Source organism: Nerophis ophidion, linkage group LG09 (genome assembly GCF_033978795.1).
Source record: "Nerophis ophidion isolate RoL-2023_Sa linkage group LG09, RoL_Noph_v1.0, whole genome shotgun sequence".
Classification (NCBI taxonomy): domain Eukaryota; kingdom Metazoa; phylum Chordata; class Actinopteri; order Syngnathiformes; family Syngnathidae; genus Nerophis; species Nerophis ophidion.
In genome coordinates, this window is record NC_084619.1 from 47,768,790 (window position 1) to 47,787,954 (window position 19,165).

Sequence of the window (19,165 nt, forward strand, 5' to 3'; positions counted from 1 at the left end):
GATTGACTGACTCATAGCAACAGAAGCGGTTGTCGACATAACAGGAACCATCCATTGCTTAAACATTAACTTGTGAATTTTTCTAAGACAGTGGTTAAATAAATGATAAATGGGTTGTACTTGTATAGCGCTTTTCTCAAGTTCTCAAACTTTTTTCAGTGACGTACCCCCTGTGAACATTTTTTTAATTCAAGTACCCCCTAATCAGAAAAAAGCATTTTTGGTTGGAAAAAAAAAAGTAAAATACAGCACTGTCATCAGTTTCTGATTTATTAAATTGTATAAAAGTGCAAAATATTGCTCATTTGTAGTGGTCTTTCTTGAACTATTTAGAAAAAAATAAATAAAAATAAATAAAAACTTGTTGAAAAATAAACAAGGGATTCAATTATAAATAAAGATTTCTACACATAGAAGTAATCATCAACTTAAAGTGCTCTCTTTGGTGATTGTAATAGAGATCCATCTGGATTCATCAACTTAATTCTAAACAATTCTTCCCAAAAAAAGAAATCTTTAATATCAATATTAATGGAACATGTCCACGAAAAATCTAGCTATCAACACTGAATATTGCTTGTTGCAATTCTTTTCACAGTTTATGAACTTACATTAATATTTTGTTGAAGTATTATTCAATAAATATATTTACAAAGGATTTTGGAATTGTTGCTATTTTTAAAATATTTTTAAAAAATCTCACGAAGCCCTTGGCATTTCTTCAAGTATCCCCAGGGGTACGCTTACCCCCATTTGAGAACCACCGGTCTAAGACACTTGAATAATCAATGATATTTGATTATTGCAAGTATTGCAAGATGGCGGCGCCCGGACGGGCTGCGACACTGCGGTGCTCTTGCTAAAGATGGAACATTTGGCGGAAATGCCGGACAGTTCTGCAGACTTCATGGCTGGCTCGCATCGTGGTCACTCCGTGATCACGTACGACCGCCAGACACTTCTGGATATGGACATATCGGGCCGTTTTGGACTGATAGACGCGGGCGTGCTAAACATGCTAACTAGCATGGGGATACGTCGGCGGCTACATCCAGCGGCCTGTGAAGCAGCGGAGTCTAGTAGCAGCGGGGGCCGTCTACGGAGCAGACGCCAGCGGTGTGATCGGAAACGCGGATGTCGAGCGGGGCTAAAAACAAAGCAGAAGGCTAATCCCCACAGAACACCACTTCCCTCCACCCTGAAGACGGATTTAGATGAAAGATGCGAGACTACTGGTCTGGGTAAGGAGTCAGTTAAATTAGAACAAGTTTTTTCTGCTTTGAGTGTTTCAGAGTTGGACATGTGTTTTACCGAGGTGGCTAACTATGATGCGTGCAGTTTATCAAAGCAACAAACAAACAATCGGAAAATCCCCGTTACTGAGGTGGCTAACCATGATGCGTGCAGTTTATCAAAGCAACAATCAAACAATCAGAACATTCCCGTCGTATCAATTCCTAGATATGGTCGTAATTATACTGAATGCACTGGGCATAATAAACACAACATTATTAATATTGCTACTACGGATAATTTGATCAAAAATCCCCTAAAACATCCCACTACCTATAATGTAGGTTTTTTAAACACAAGATCATTGTCTCCCAAAACGTTGTTAGTTAATGATATTATCAGAGACAACAATCTTAACGTCATCGGTCTCAGCGAAACCTGGCTTAAACCAAACGACTTTTTTGCGCTAAATGAGGCATGTCCTCCTAACTTTACACATGCGCATAATGCCCGTCCGCTTAAAAGGGGTAGGGGGGTCGCACTAATATACAACGAAAACTTTAACCTTAGTCCTAACATAAATAATAAATATAAATCGTTTGAGGTGCTTACTATGAGGTCTGTCACACCGCTGCCTCTACACCTGGCTGTTATCTACCGCCCCCCAGGGCCCTGTTCGGACTTTATCAATGAATTCTCAGAGTTCGTTGCTGATCTAGTGACACACGCCGATAATATAATCATAATGGGGGACTTTAATATCCATATGAATACCCCATCGGACCCACCGTGCGTAGCGCTCCAGAGTATAATTGATAGCTGTGGTCTCACACAAATAATAAATGAACCCACGCATCGCAACGGTAATACGATAGACCTAGTGCTTGTCAGGGGTATCACCGCTTCCAAAGTTACGATACTCCCGTATACTAAAGTATTGTCCGATCATTACCTTATAAAATTCGAGGTTCAGACGCATGTTCGTCAAACTAATAATAATAATAACTGCTATAGCAGCCGCAACATTAATACGGCCACAACGACAACTCTTGCTGACCTACTGCCCTCGGTAATGGCACCATTCCCAAAGTATGTGGGCTCTATTGATAACCTCACTAACAACTTTAACGACGCCCTGCGCGAAACCATTGATAACATAGCACCGCTAAAGTTAAAAAAGGCTCCAAAAAAGCGCACCCCGTGGTTTACAGAAGAAACTAGAGCTCAGAAATTATTATGCAGAAAGCTGGAACGCAAATGGCGCACGACTAAACTTGAGGTGCACCATCAAGCATTTAGTGATGGTTTAATAACTTATAAACGCATGCTTACCTTAGCTAAAGCTAATTATTACTCAAATCTCATCCACCGTAATAAAAACGATCCTAAATTTTTGTTTAGTACGGTAGCATCGCTAACCCAACAAGGGACTCCTTCCAGTAGCTCCACCCACTCAGCTGATGACTTTATGCAATTCTTTAGTAAGAAAATTGAAGTCATTAGAAAGGAGATTAAAGACAATGCGTCCCAGCTACAACAGGGTTCTATTAACACTGACACGATTGTATATACGGCGGATACTGCCCTCCAAAATAGTTTCTCTCGTTTTGAGGAAATAACATTAGAGGAATTGTTACAACGTGTAAATGGAATAAAACAAACAACATGTTTACTTGACCCTCTTCCTGGGAAACTGATCAAGGAGCTCTTTGTATTATTAGGTCCATCAGTGCTAAATATTATAAACTTATCACTTTCCTCGGGCACTGTTCCCCTAGCATTCAAAAAAGCGGTTATTCATCCTCTTCTTAAAGGACCTAACCTCGATCCTGACCTCATGGTAAACTACCGACCGGTCTCTCACCTTCCCTTTATTTCAAAAATCCTCGAAAAAATTGTTGCGGAGCAGTTAAATGAACACTTAGCGTCTAACAATCTATGTGAAACCTTTCAATCCGGTTTCAGGGCAAATCACTCGACGGAGACAGCCCTCGCAAAAATGACTAATGATCTATTGCTAACGATGGATTCTGATGCGTCATCTATGTTGCTGCTCCTCGATCTTAGCGCTGCTTTCGATACCGTCGATCATAATATTTTATTAGAACGTATCAAAACACGAATTGGTATGTCAGACTTAGCCCTGTCTTGGTTTAACTCTTATCTTACTGATAGGATGCAGTGTGTCTCCCATAACAATGTGACCTCGGACTACGTTAAGGTAACGTGTGGAGTTCCCCAGGGTTCGGTCCTTGGCCCTGCACTCTTCAGCATCTACATGCTGCCGCTAGGTGACATCATACGCAAATACGGTGTTAGCTTTCACTGTTATGCTGATGACACCCAACTCTACATGCCCCTAAAGCTGACCAACACGCCGGATTGTAGTCAGCTGGAGGCGTGTCTTAATGAAATTAAACAATGGATGTCCGCTAACTTTTTGCAACTCAACGCCAAAAAAACGGAAATGCTGATTATCGGTCCTGCTAGACACCGAACTCTATTTAATAATACAACTCTAACATTTGACAACCAAACAATTAAACAAGGCAACACGGTAAAGAATCTGGGTATTATCTTCGACCCAACTCTCTCCTTTGAGGCACACATTAAAAGCGTTACTAAAACGGCCTTCTTTCATCTCCGTAATATCGCTAAAATTCGCTCCATTCTGTCCACTAAAGACGCTGAGATCATTATCCATGCGTTTGTTACGTCTCGCCTCGACTACTGTAACGTATTATTTTCGGGTCTCCCCATGTCTAGCATTAAAAGATTACAGTTGGTACAAAATGCGGCTGCTAGACTTTTGACAAGAACAAGAAAGTTTGATCACATTACGCCTGTACTGGCTCACCTGCACTGGCTTCCTGTGCACTAAAGATGTGACTTTAAGGTTTTACTACTTACGTATAAAATACTACACGGTCTAGCTCCATCCTATCTTGCCGATTGTATTGTACCATATGTCCCGGCAAGAAATCTGCGTTCAAAGGACTCCGGCTTGTTAGTGATTCCCAAAGCCCAAAAAAAGTCTGCGGGCTATAGAGCGTTTTCCGTTCGGGCTCCAGTACTCTGGAATGCCCTCCCGGTAACAGTTCGAGATACCACCTCAGTAGAAGCATTTAAGTCTCACCTTAAAACTTATTTGTATACTGTAGCCTTTAAATAGACTCCCTTTTTAGACCAGTTGATCTGCTGTTTCTTTTCTTTTTCTTCTATGTCCCACTCTCCCCTGTGGAGGGGGTCCGGTCCGATCCGGTGGCCATGTACTGCTTGCCTGTGTATCGGCTGGGGACATCTCTGCGCTGCTGATCCGCCTCCGCTTGGGATGGTTTCCTGGTGGCTCCGCTGTGAACGGGACTCTCGCTGCTGAGTTGGACCCGCTTTGGACTGGACTCTTGCGACTGTGTTGGATCCATTGTGGATTGAACTTTCACAGTATCATGTTAGACCCGCTCGACATCCATTGCTTTCCTCCTCTCTAAGGTTCTCATAATCATTATTGTCACAGACGTCCCACTGGATCATTATTGTCATCGATGTCCCACTGGGTGTGAGTTTTCCTTGCCCTTATGTGGGCCTACCGAGGATGTCGTGGTGGTTTGTGCAGCCCTTTGAGACACTAGTGATTTAGGGCTATATAAGTAAACATTGATTGATTGATTGAATGATATGAACACAGGGGTTTTTCTGACTTTTTTTTCTCCATTTGAGCTAACAGTAGTACCAAGATTGTTACCGGTCTCTAAGGGTAATTGTATGTAATGCTTTAAGTCGCTAGCAATGATTTAAGTTACAGTTTGTTTTTTCATCCTTGCCCTCCAACCACCAGATGTCGCAGTCTCTATACAACACGTAAAAGGGCAGAACCATCCTGGTGTCTACACGAAGGGTAATAAGAGTATATAATTGAAAGTAAAAATGGTTATATCGATATTTTTATTTTCTCAAAAAAAATGTTTTTCTTATGTTAATGTTTACAAATTCAGAGAATAATTTCCTGGACAGAGGAGGACTTTGAAGGCAAAATTAATGCAATAAATAATACATCGTAGTTTTTTTATTTGTTTTGTTGTTGTGTGCTGTTGATTCCATCCATCCATCCATCATCTTCCGCTTATCCGAGGTCGGCTCGCGGGGGCAGCAGCCTAGGCAGGGAAGCCCAGACTTCCCTCTCACCAGCCACTTCGTCTAGCTCTTCCCGGGGGATCCCAGGGTGTTCCCAGGCCAGCCGGGAGACATAGTCTTCCCAACGTGTCCTGGGTCTTCCCCGTGGCCTCCTACTGGCTGGACGTGCCCTAAACACCTCCCTAGGGAGGCGTTCGGGTGGCATCCTGACCAGATGCCCGAGCCACCTCATCTGGCTCCTCTCGATGTGGAGGAGCAGCGGCTTTACTTTGAGTTCCTCCCGGATGGCAGAGCTTCTCACCCTATCTCTAAGGGAGAGCCCCGCCACCCGGCGGAGGAAACTCATTTCGGCCGCTTGTACCCGTGATCTTATCCTTTCGCTCATGACCCAAAGCTCATGACCATAGGTGAGTATGGGAACGTAGATCGATCGGTAAATTGAGAGCTTTGCCTTCCGGCTCAGCTCTTTCTTCCCCATCTTCTGTTGATTCCGTTTTGCTTAAACAATTATAAGCAATTAAGGAGACTGAGGAACTAATTTAGGCAGCACGGTGGCACATGTGCCTTACAAGAAGGTCATGGGTTCCATTCCCGGCCTTGGAGTCTTTCTGTGTAGCGTTTGCATGTTCTCCCAGGTACTGCTTTGGTTCCTTCCGGGTACTCCGTATTCCTTCCACCTCTAAAAACATGCACCTGGGGATAGACCGATTGGCAACACTAAATCGGTCCTACTGTGTGAATGTGAGTGTAAATGTTGTCTATCTGTGCTGGCCCTGCGACGAAGTGGCGACTTGTCCAGGATGTACCCCGCCTACCGCCCGGGTATAGCTAGGATAGGCTACAGCACCCGCCACAATCCAGAAAAGGACAAGCGGTAGTAAATGGATGGATGGATGGAGGAACTACTTATGTAAATTGAAAAATGTACAGTTAAAACATATGATCGGTATTGGACAAAGATCAGCATCGGAATAAGCAGCATAAAACCCATACTGGAACATCCCTAGAGAAACTATTAAAAACATATCCTACTGTGTAACCAACAAACTACCTCCAATGAGCTGACCGCTTGGGCTCTTGTTCAGCCTTCCCTTCTTTGCCCAGTCTGAACTTTGTTTTTTTTAGACAACTGTATAACGATGAGTTTTATTAGAAGAATGTGTACTATAAAATCGAAAAATATTTAATACCTGCTGAAGCATGGAGAAGTGTAGGGTTAACCAAGCACTGCTTCTTCCTACTCCTTTTCAGTCATGCCCAATTTTGCCAAGTGTAATCATGTGATGTTCCTTATTGTAAGATTAGTTAAGCATGTTCAAAATAAATCAATCCATTACAATGACAATGACAAGCAATTTCGAACTGCACTTGTCTGTTAATCAATCTCTCGATTGACAGAAATACGTTTTTACCATTAATCAGGTGGTTTGTTGTCAAACGATGATATTGCTGTTTACCTGTTGTTTCGATCCCCATCTTCGCCATCAGCCAGGTACAACAGGATCTGTCGCTCCAGGTAGGCCTCCATGTCCTCTCCCTCACTGCAGGTGTAATCTCCAGCGAGCAGAACCAGCTCTGAAGTGCTCCTAAGGACCGCCTCGAAGTCCCCATTCATCAAGTACTCCAGCAAGGAGCCAGCCGCTACAAAACAATATTTTGACTTTGACTTAAAATGTTGCATATTTGATGCCGTTAAAGCTGCGATGACTAATTATATCATATCAAACGTCATTGATCTGATATGACACACACACACACACACACACACACACACACACACACACACACACACACACATACACACACACACACACACACACACACACACACACACACACACACAGCACTATTGACAATAACAGAGCAAAAACAAAACAAGGCATGGCACTGAGGCGTCCCACACTAGAAAACAACTAAAATTAATGGCAGGTAAAAAAATATATAAAACATATGATAAAATATATCTAAAAATATAATATAAATAATATAAAAATTACATTATTAAGTTAATAAAAACATAACATTGACAGAATATTAGTAGCAGTATTAAAAAATCAATATAGAAATCCACACAATAAAATAACAAAAACCATAACAGTTTAAGATGATCAGTAAAATGCCGAATTAAAAAGGTGTGTCTTTAGCCTTTTTTTATTTCAACGCTCTCTGCAGTCCTGATCCACTCTGGGAATCTGTATCATAGGTGGCTTAATGCAGTCTCACCGTGGGTCTTTGTTCTGGTATTTGGTAAAGCTAAAAGGTCAGTCCCACAGGATCTAAGGGTCCATGAGGGGTTGATACTGTAAAAGCATGTCAGACAGATAAGAAGGTGCAAGGCATTAAAAAATTATCATGACGCATGCAGCTGAGTTTTGTAACAATTGTAAACTTCTAACAGTCTTTTTGGGAAGACACTAGTCTAAACGAGAGTAAATAAAAGCATGCATTAGCACATATGTGTTGGCCTGAGAGAACGCTTATGCATATTTTCAAAAGTGAGCTTTATTCTTTCTATTTACTATTTTTAACTGATTGAATGCAAACAAGTTCTAGTTCAATAAAAAAATAAATTTAAAAAAAGTCATAATTATACAATATGTAGAAAAACATACATGTTCTCATAGTTCCATACAACACTTTTTCACAAAAATAATAACTGTCACCATAATAACAATTTACAAATTGTACAATAATTACTCTAAGTTCCATTTTGACCAGGCTTCCGCAAAGTTTCAAATTTGGAATTGTAATGCAATTCATTTGAAAAAATTTGATTGACTCCACCCCGCAGGATGTTTAAGTAAATTGGAATTACGGTAAGGGGACCTTAAAGGCCTACTGAAACCCACTACTACCCACCACGCAGTCTGATAGTTTATATATCAATGATGAAATATTACCATTGCAACACATGCCAATTCGTCTTTTGTAGTTTACTGAATTACAATCTTAAATTTCACGGGAGTTTTGTCTTGGAAACGTCGTGTAATGATGACGTGTACGCAGGACGTCACGCGTTTTTAGGAAGTATGAGCGCTACGCACACACACAGGTAAAAGTCGTCTGCTTTAACGGCATAATTACACAGTATTTTGGAGATCGGTGTTGCTGAATCTTTTGCAATTTGTTCAATTAATATTGGAGAAGTCACAGTAAAAAGATGGAGTTGGGAAGCTTTAGCTTTTAGCCACACAAACACACTGTGATTGTTTAAAATTCACGGAGGTGAAACTTTACTATGAATCAGAGCGCGGTCAAGCCAACATGGATCCCAACCGAATGTCAACCAGCAGGTTTCGGTGAGAAAATTGTGGTTAAAAAGTCGCCACTTACCGGATATCAGCTGAGCTTGTGTCGTCCGTACAGCTGCCGTCGACACTCGTGGACAAACCCCTCCGACTATCAGGTAATATTAAACTCACTAAAACACTAGCAACACAATAGAAAGATAAGGGATTTCCCAGAATTATCCTACTAAATGTGTTTAAAAACATCGGAATACGTCCCAATGCCATCGCGGTTTTTTTTTAACTCGTTTTTTTTTCTAGTCCGTCTCTATCAATATCCTCAAACACGAATCTTTCATCCTCGCTCAAATTAATAGGGAAATTGTCGTTTTCTCGGTCCGAATCACTGTTTTTGTTGGAGGCTCCCATTAAAAACAACGTGAATATGTGAGGAGCCCCCACACTTGCGACGTCATCGTCAGCGACTTCCGGTAAAGGCGAGGCTTTTTCAGGATGTACCAAAAGTGGCGAACTTTATCGGGGATTTTCTCTACTAAATCCTTTCAGCAAAAATATGGCAACATCGCAAAATGATCAAGTATGACACATAGAATGGACCTGCTATTCCCGTTTAAATAAGAAAATCTCATTTCAGTAGAACTTTAATTCATTGTAATTGGGTGAAATTATTTGAAGCCAAATAATAGGAATAGTGTGTTGCTTTTATCAAAGTCCACCCATCCTAAACATTTGTATGACAATTGTTTTTGTATGCCATTTTTGTATTTGTGTGACACCTTTACCTTCTGTGCATCAAGCATTTTCCAAATCTCACAATGTATGATCAGTTGTCTCCTTCTTAGTCGCTAGCAATGCAGGTAATCAATTTGCCTCTAAATCACTTTAAAAATGCATCCAACAACTGCCAACAATACTTCATTTTCAACTGTAATGATTAAACTTTAGCGACACTTTTTGTAAGAAGGAACACTGTTTATTTAGCATAGTAACACATTGTCTTTTGACACCATGCTACGACGTTAGCCGTGAGCTAGCTACGGCGAAAGGTAAACTTGCAATTAAGCTAGCAATTATAGGTGGGAATCTTTGAGCACCTCACAATTCAACTACGATTACAATTTAGGTGCTATGATTCGATTATAAATCGATTATTGATGTATGTTTAATTTATGTATATTGATGCAGTTTCAAAAAAATGGGTTTAACTAAATAACTTTTTATCACTTGCAAGTTGCAACTTTTAAAAACATTGCATTTGTAATAAGAAACAGTTAAATTAATTCACACATTTATTAAATCATGGTAATGTAAGCAAAATCTAAACATACGGTAAGTGCTCTAAAATAAAGGAGCTGGTCGGATCTCTCGGTGAGGTGGCTAGCTGCAGTCAGTCAAATTGTAGAAGTCTGCATTACTTTATTTAAAATAAATAAATCAACTATCAATTATTGACGTTTAATAAATCGATTTTCTAATTTTCCATGCCCGAATTGCGATACATCTAAAAAATCGATTATTTACACCACCTCTACGAGCAATGGCATGAAGTAAGCCAGCTTTTGCATTAGCAGCGGAATCGCTTTTGAGTTTGTAATGCAAAACAAAATGCGACAAGACACCAATCAGTACTGACAGAAAACCATGAACAATCAAAATTACAGTATCTGTAAAGTATTAACCCACATTTCAAGTTTTGTTTGTACACACCTTGCTCGATAGTCTATGTACTGTAGTATTAATAAGACGCACGATATGCTGCACGTGTCATGATCAATATTATAGTGACTCACTTGATTGACGGTTGTCTGTTTGGTCCAGACTCCAAGTTTCACATTTGCAGCTTAAGTCACGTCGTCCTCATTTCTCAGCTTATGTATGCTCCAGCGTTTCACCCTCTCTTCATGCTCGCTTATATAACCAGTAGTTCATCCTCCGTATATTCAGGTTCAAAAAAATAAAGTTATGACTGCGCATTCGTCCAAAAATAGTTATTCTCATTGTCCGTTACCAAGTCTATCATTATTAAAAAACACTTCCGTTTGTTTTCGGAAGTGGGAACACACCAAATTACGGTAAATATTGAACATACTACGAATTGTTATAAACGTGTCTGTCACTACATTATGTATACACTTGCAGTGTGTATGTACAATGTTGATGGGGGGTTTTGAAGTTATTTCAGAGGGCTTTGAGGGCTACATCGGTCACTCCCATTAGCCGCATTTTACCTATAGAATCCTAGAAAAAGGTCATGTGTTTTCTTGCCTCTCATTATGATTGTGAACGATAGGCCAAATTCCCCCCAAAAAGACTAGTTCCCCTTTATGAGCCCCTGAAATAGAACATGTGCAATAGTTTTCCACAAAATACTATAATTTTAAAATTCTGGTATGATCATTTCCAATCTGGGAACAGTGCCTCAGTGTCATATTTCTCCAAGATTAATCACCTTGTGCTATGAGAGCACAGCTTGTAGTTCAATGTGCACAGTTGAATATCTTAGTTGCTCAGACAGCAATGTGTTTATACAAGTTTAGAGTGTGGCATGTCGTATATTAATGGGAAAATACATTTATGTTTCTTGTATTAATATTGACATTTAAGCGAGCTAGGGAGCTCTGCTAGCGCTGGCCGGTAGGTAAATCATATTTTTAAGTAGATTTGAATTTAAAACAGTAATACTAACCATCTGGAGTTTTACCCTGGTTAATCGTTACACCCCTATTCACCAATCAAACTCACCCAATTGCCAGAATTCTTTACACTCAGTTAATTGACTTGTCAGATATTTTGCTCATCCCAAGAGAAAATACTATTATACATGTTTTTCAGCTGAGAAGGTGGATTGGGAGTTGGTCCTTAACATCCCAGGCCATATAGATGAGGTTTTATTTCACTGTAGATCTAATGAAAGCCTGAGGGGGCTATAATAGCACTGTCAAAAGGCTGGGAGAGGACGAGACAAGGGAGGTCGTCTGGCTTTACGAGGGAGAAAATGAAAGCCTGAGAAATGGACAAGTACTTAATAACATTTCAGCTACTTTCCATGTCTGCTGATGAAATGGCAGCAATTATGGGAAACAAAGCCAAGGTATTCCAAATACTCTATAATTCATAAAGTTTCACAGGGCAGGGGTTATTAAGCAATAGAGAGTAGAATCTGTCATTGAATTGCGTTTGAAAAGAAAATAGGATCCAAGATTAACAATGAAAGAAATCTCAACTGACATTGGTTCAGTTTTATTAAGACGCAAACTGCACAATTCAACTGTACGTGACAAAAAAAATACAGCACCTTACTCTTAAATCCTGTCTGCACGAAATAACACGTTAAAGATGGATGATAACGTAGTCAAGAGCAGGAGTGCACTGATTCACGGAAGTTGTCAACAAATACCGAAGACGAAATGTGTCACCGACAAAAAAATGTGTCGACAATACTCGTGACGTCATCACTCGTGTTTTTTGGGAGGTACACGGGTCAGCATGGCCATTTACATGTATATGTCTGTATATAAAAATATGTGTGTATATACACATCCTTATTTTTGAAGGAAAAGCACCGTACTTTTCAATGAAGATAACTTTAAACTAGTCTTTACTTTAAAGAAATACACTCTATACCAGGGGTGCCCACTACGCCGATCGCGATCGACTGGTCGATCTCTGAGGGTGTGTCAGTCGATCTCAAGTCAGGCATTAAAAAATAGACATAAAAATGAGCAATCATCAATCATACCAAGACTTCACTTTCGTCAGTTGTTTGACATTCTCGGCACCCGAGGATCTTGTGAGATGACGCTGGCTGCTGCGAGCTCATATTTAAGAAAAAAATCACTAACAGGGCGGACGCAGAAAAACACATTTTATTTCTAGAGACTCCGTACCTACTGTCAAAACTCTAAAGACCGACAGCACAGTTACTGTCTTCACCATAAAAGACCTGTTTCATCCTGCCTGTGCTAACAAAATAAGAGTCTCAGAAAGCTAGCGTGCACAAGCTAGCAAGCTACGGAGTTTGATGCCAATGTATTTCTCCTCCGCCCTCAGCGACCGCTTTCTCACTTTCTTGCCCACCCGCACAGTCACTGACGTCACTCATCTGCTGCCAGACATTAAAGGGCCACACACATAGGCTACTCTCATAACAAAGTGTTTAAAAACGAGTATGCAAGTTGAACAAATGAGATGCCAAATCCAACCACTTTCATGTGGTATTGGACAGAAAGGAGGACTTTTTTTTTCCTCCATTTGAAAATGCGGACGTTATCAGCACCACTGTCTAATTCCAATCAATGAAAGTCATCAGAATCAAATACACCAACTTATATTCTTGTCTTCATGAAAGAAAGGAATCTATGTGTGTTAAACATGCTTGTATTATCATTAAACACCATTAACTTGTTAACAAAAATGTCTCTTTCATAAATAAATAAATATAAATTATAAATATGAATGACTTGGTCAATTGAAAAGTAGCTCGCCTGCAGAAAAAGTGTGAGCGCCCCTGCTCTATACATTGCTAATGTGGTAAATGACTATTCGAGCTGCAAATGTCTGGTCTTTGGTGCAATATCTACATAGGTGTATAGAGGCCCATTTCCAGCAACTAATGGTACAATGCATTTGCTCATTGGCTCAGAAGGCTAATTGATGATTAGAAAACCCTTGTGCAATCATGTTCACACATCTGAAAAGAGTTTAGCTCGTTACAGAAGCTACAAAACTGACCTTCCTTTGAGCAGATTGAGTTTCTGGAGCATCACATTTGTTGGGTCAAATAAACGCTCAAAATGGCCAGAAAAAGAGAACTTTCATCTGAAACTCGACAGTCTGTTCTTGTTCTTAGAAATGAAGGCTATTCCATGCGGGAAATTGCTAAGAAATTGAAGATTTCCTACAACGGTGTGTACTACTCCCTTCAGAGGACAGTACAAACAGGCTCTAACCAGAGTAGAAAAAGAAGTGGGAGGCCGCGTTGCACAACTGAGCAAGAAGATAAGTACATTAGAGTCTTTAGTTTGAGAAACAGGCGCCTCACAGGTCCCCAATTGGCATCTTCATTAAATAGTACCCGCTAAACTCCGGTGTCAACATCTACAGTGAAGGTGCAGCTGCGGGAATCTGGGCTTCAGGGCAGAGTGACAAAGAAAAAGCCATATCTGAGACTGGCCAATAAAAGAAAAAGATTAAGATGGGCAAAAGAACACAGACATTGGACAGAAGAAGACTGGAAAAAAGTGTTGTGGACGGATGAATCCAAGTTTGAGGTGTTTGGATCACAAATAAGAATGTTTATGAGATGCAAAACAACTGAAAGGATGCAGGAAGAATGCCTGACGCCATCTGTTAAGCATGGTGGAGGTAATGTGATGGTCTGGGGTTGCTTTGTTGCTGGTAAGCTGGGAGATTTGTACAGGGTAAAAGGGATTCTGAATAAGGAAGGCTTTCACTCCATTTTGCAATGCCATGCCATACCCAGTGGACACCGCTTGATTGGAGCCAATTTCATCCTACAACAGGACAATGACCCAAAACACACCTCCAAATTGTGCAATAACTATTTAGAGAAGAAGCAGGCAGCTGGTATTCTATCGGTAATGTAGTGGCCAGCGCAGTCACCAGATCTGAACCCCATTGAGCTGTTGTGGGAGCAACTTGACCGTATGGTGCGAAAGAAGTGCCCATCCAACCAATCCAACTTGTGGGAACTGCTACTAGAAGCGTTGGGTGCAATTTCTCCAGATTACCTCAACAAATTAACAGCTAGACTGCCAAAGGTCTGCAATGCTGTAATTGCTGCAAATGGAGGATTCTTTGACGAAAGCAAAGTTTCATGTAAAAAAAATCTTATTTCAAATACAAATAATTATTTCTAACCTTGTCAATGTCTTGACTCTATTTTCTATTCATTTCACAACGTATGGTGGTGAATAAGTGACATTTCATGGAAAACACTAAATTGTTTGGGTGACCCCAAACTTTTGAACGGTAGCGTATATATATATATATATATATATATATATATATATATATATATATATATATATATATATATATATATATGGGGTGTAACGGTACACAAACATTTTGGTTCGGTACGTACCGCGGTTCAGAGGTCACGGTTCGGTTCATTTTCGGTACAGTAAGAAAAAAACAAAATATAAATTTTTTGATTATTTATTTAACAAATTTACTAAATCTTCCACCAAAATTATTTTGATGTGAAGTAATCGGAAACTTGGATAGGTCAATAATTCATAATAACATTGATTTTGATTAAATATTATGTTTTGAGCATTGACAGTTTGAAAGAAAAAAAACAGCTTTGTTTAATTAGACAATGTTGCAACTTTTTCTAAATTACATTTAGCCGTTAAGCTTTTTTATTTCACTTTTGTTTATGTTTTTGTTTATTTTAATAGTATTTTTAGAATGTGCCATGGGCCTTTAAAACATTAGGTGTGTGCCACAAATGGCCTCCGGGGCACACTTTTGACACCCCTGCTATAGATATTAAAAAATTAAATCAGAGCCTGGCGATGCATGCATGTTTATCATAACTCTCTCGCTCTGTCTGTCTCTGTCCTTCCCTCACGAATGCTGCTGTGTGCACAAATTGTCTTGTTTTGAACCCCTTCTTAACTTTGAACGTACATTGAAAATACACGCAACTCTAAATTAAAATGCCGGACATTTGAGGCATTTAAGAAACTCCACCCGGACAGCCTCGCAAAAGAGGACATGTCCGGTGAAAGAGGAGGTATGGTCAGTCTATCATAGCCCAGTCGTTGCTAGCATGCCGTGTGTTGTTGTTTTTTGATTGATTGAAACTTTTATTAGTAGATTGCACAGTACATATTCAGTACAATTGACCACTAAATGGTAACACCCCAATAAGTATTTCAACCTGTTTTAAGTCGGGGTCCACGTAAATCAATCCATGGTGCCTCGTAGGGGTGCAACGGATCAAAAAACTCACGGATTGGATCATTTTTTTCGGATCAGCAAAAAAAAAAAAAAAAAAAAAGACAAGACATATAAACAGAAGTTTCACCGTTTTGTTTTGTAACACTTTTAAATTATTAAAATATATAAAATCTAGTTCAAGTGCACAAGGCATAATATCTTCTTTTTAACATAATGAAAAACAGTGCCACATAAATAGGGATTTCTCCTTTCCTGTTTCCTCCACTGCTTGTGTCAGTACCTGCACAAGGTGACTCTCGTAGAGGGGGCGTGTCTTCTCATCTCCCACTCTGCTGTGATGAAATGAGCGCTATATCGTCACATAGTTCTCCTGAACCTCCACCCTTGCACTTAAGGTCAGATAGTTCCCCTGGACCTCCACCCTTCTGTTGTGAGCGCTACAGATGACACTCGGGGTAGTTTGTCCACAACATTTTTCTTCTCTTGTTCATAAAAATCTGGCACAATCTTATCGTTGAAGTTGGTGCCGACGGGATGTCGTAATGTGGCTGAAGCACTTTCAGCATGTGTTTAAAACCCTCGTTTTGCGCAATGGAGTCTGCACCTATAAAAACACCGATTAAATGGCACGGGGTGCTCAAGTTCCTCTGCTCGCCAATTGCAAGCTGTGCGAACAACTTTTTTTTTTTTTCATAAATCAGACCGCGGATCACGTGTGTGCCGAACCGAAGATATTGATCCGAACGGATCACGGATCAATGGTGATCCGTTGCACCACTAGTGCCTCGGTGTGCATTGTTTACAAAACGTGCGCTACTTAATATGTCCCGGTCGTTCGGTACACCTCCGAACCGAACCGAAACCCCCGTACCGAATCGGTTCAATACAAATACACGTACCGTTACACCCCTAATATATATGTATGTATATACAGTATATGTATATATGTATGTATATATGTATATGTATGTATAGAAAAATATGTGTGTATATATAAATGTAAATGCATGTATATATGTATGTAAGTATGTATGTATATATACATATATATACAGTATTTATATATACTGTATATTATATATATATATATATATATATATATATATATATATATATATATATATATTAGGGGTGTAACGGTACACAAAAATTTCGGTTCGGTACGTACCTCGGTTTAGAGGTCACGGTTCGGTTCATTTTCGGTACAGTAAGAAAACAACAAAATATACATTTTTTGGTTATTTATTTACCAAATTTGTAAACAATGGCTTTATCCTTTTAACACTATAATAAAATTCTACCCACGTTAATCCACATTAAACTACCTCATGTTGTTGCTTAGATTAAATAAAATGACAAAAGCTTTGTTCTACATATAAAAAGTGCAACATTAAACATTTTCAAGTCAACTCATTATGCTTAATTTATTACTGCATTTGGGAAGCCTGTAGTTGACTTGTATTACACACACACACACACACACACACGAACACAAAAACGCATGCACACAGCAAAATGAGCTAACGTAACGCTAAAAGCTGATTAGCCTTCACCTCAACCCAGAACTATGAGCGAGCTGAGCTGCAGTTTAAGTTTCTAGAAGGTCAACGGGCTCAGAGTGATGTTAGTAGTAGTTGTGACTGGGAACTGTATAATTTGGGCAGTGTACGATGTCCTGCTAAACACATATCTGTTCATCTCGACGCCGGAGTACTGACTGCATGCGCTCTGAATACGCACTGCTGATTGGCTTCGTATGTAACCAATCATATGGTTGTGTGGGCGGGACAATGCTGGGTGCTCACTGCTCAGACAGAGGCAGCTGCAAAGCAGCTTGTTAAGACTTTAATTTAAAAAAAAAATGTTTGATATATATATATATATATATATATATATATATATATATATATATAGTTGTGATCAAAATTATTCAACCCCCACACAATTTTGGTGTTTTAGCAAGTTGGAAATTTATTTCATATTTTGTTTATAGTCATATCACAAAGATGTGTCAAATAGACGAATGCGACTTAAATTGTGACCCCAAACTTTTGAACGGTAGTTGTACATACATACATATATATACACAGACTGTGTGTATATACATATATATATACACACAGTATATACAGTATATATACATATACATATTAGGGCTGGGCGATATTGCCTTTTTTTAATATCTAGTTATTTTTAGGCCATATCGCGATATACGATATATATTACGATATTTTGCCTTGGCCTTAAATGAACACTTGCATATAATCACAGCAGTATGATGATTCTATGTGTATACATTAAAACATTCTTCTTCATACTGCATTAATATATGCTACTTTTAAACTTTCATGCAGAGAGGGAAATCACAACGAAGTCAATTGACCAAAAGTGTATTTATTAAAGTTATTAAGCAATGGCACAAACATTCAAGTCATTTCCAAAACATAAATTGCAAGATTGTCAGAGACATTTTAAGTGTCAAATAAAAATGAGCTGCATAACAGGAAATCAAATAGTATTCGTCCTTCACTATGTGGTATGTTACTAAGGTTATGAAATTCTCTTCATTCTCTAGCGAGTGACTTTACAAATGATGCTACATATTAGCAGTAATGCTACTTTTTATAGCAACGCTATTTGCCCCCACTTGACGAATTACGGTTGTCTGTTCGACATATTCCCACTTGAACCCGAACCACCGCCAGACGATGGATACCCTGCTGTTTTTATTGGGAATTAAGTCTGCCTTCATTTGTTACCAGATCCGCACCATCTTTCTCTCGTACGGCTACGTTAGCAACTAACGCTAGCCACGCCGCTAGCTCTCTGCTGGGCGAGGGCGTGTATGTGACGTATGATGTGACAGTTTGTGACGTATGTAAGAATGTGCGCCTGCTTGTCTGTGAGAAGGCGACACAGGAAAGAGCGAGGAGAGCCAGAAGTGTACGCCCGCAGCTAAAAGTCCTGCGTGAGAATGTATACTCGAATATTACGATAGTCATTTTCTATATTGCACAGAGACAGACCCGCAATATATCGTATATATCGATATAACGCCCAGCCCTAATACACATATATATACACACACACACACACACATATATATATATATATATATGTATATATATATATATATATATATACATACATATACATACATATATATATATACATACATATACATACATACATACATACATATACATACATACATATATATATATATATACATACATACATATATATATATATATATATACATACATACATATACATATATATATACACATACACACATACATACATCAATCAATCAATCAATGTTTACTTATATAGCCCTAAATCACTAGTGTCTCAAAGGGCTGCACAAACCACCACGACATCCTCGGTAGGAAAACTCACACCCAGTGGGACATTGGTGACAATAATGACCCAGTGGGACGTCGGTGACAATGATGACTATGAGAACCTTAGAGAGGAGGAAAGCAATGGATGTCGAGCGGATCTAACATGATACTGTGAAAGTTCAATCCACAATGGATACAACACAGTCGCGAGAGTCCAGTCCAAAGAGGATCCAAGACACAGCAGCGAGAGTCCCGTTCACAGCGGAGCCAGCAGGA

At 39.4% G+C, this 19,165-nt stretch overlaps 1 protein-coding gene across 1 annotated transcript in view; it reads right to left on the reverse strand.

Annotated features, from left to right (window-relative positions):
* Window positions 1–19,165, reverse strand: part of ttc27 (tetratricopeptide repeat domain 27) — a 143,640-nt gene that overhangs the window by 113,451 nt on the left and 11,024 nt on the right. The window contains exon 2 of the mRNA XM_061911092.1: window positions 6,822–7,005. Within this exon, the coding sequence (XP_061767076.1) occupies window positions 6,822–7,005 (184 nt within the window). The remainder of the gene's footprint in view (window positions 1–6,821; window positions 7,006–19,165) is intronic.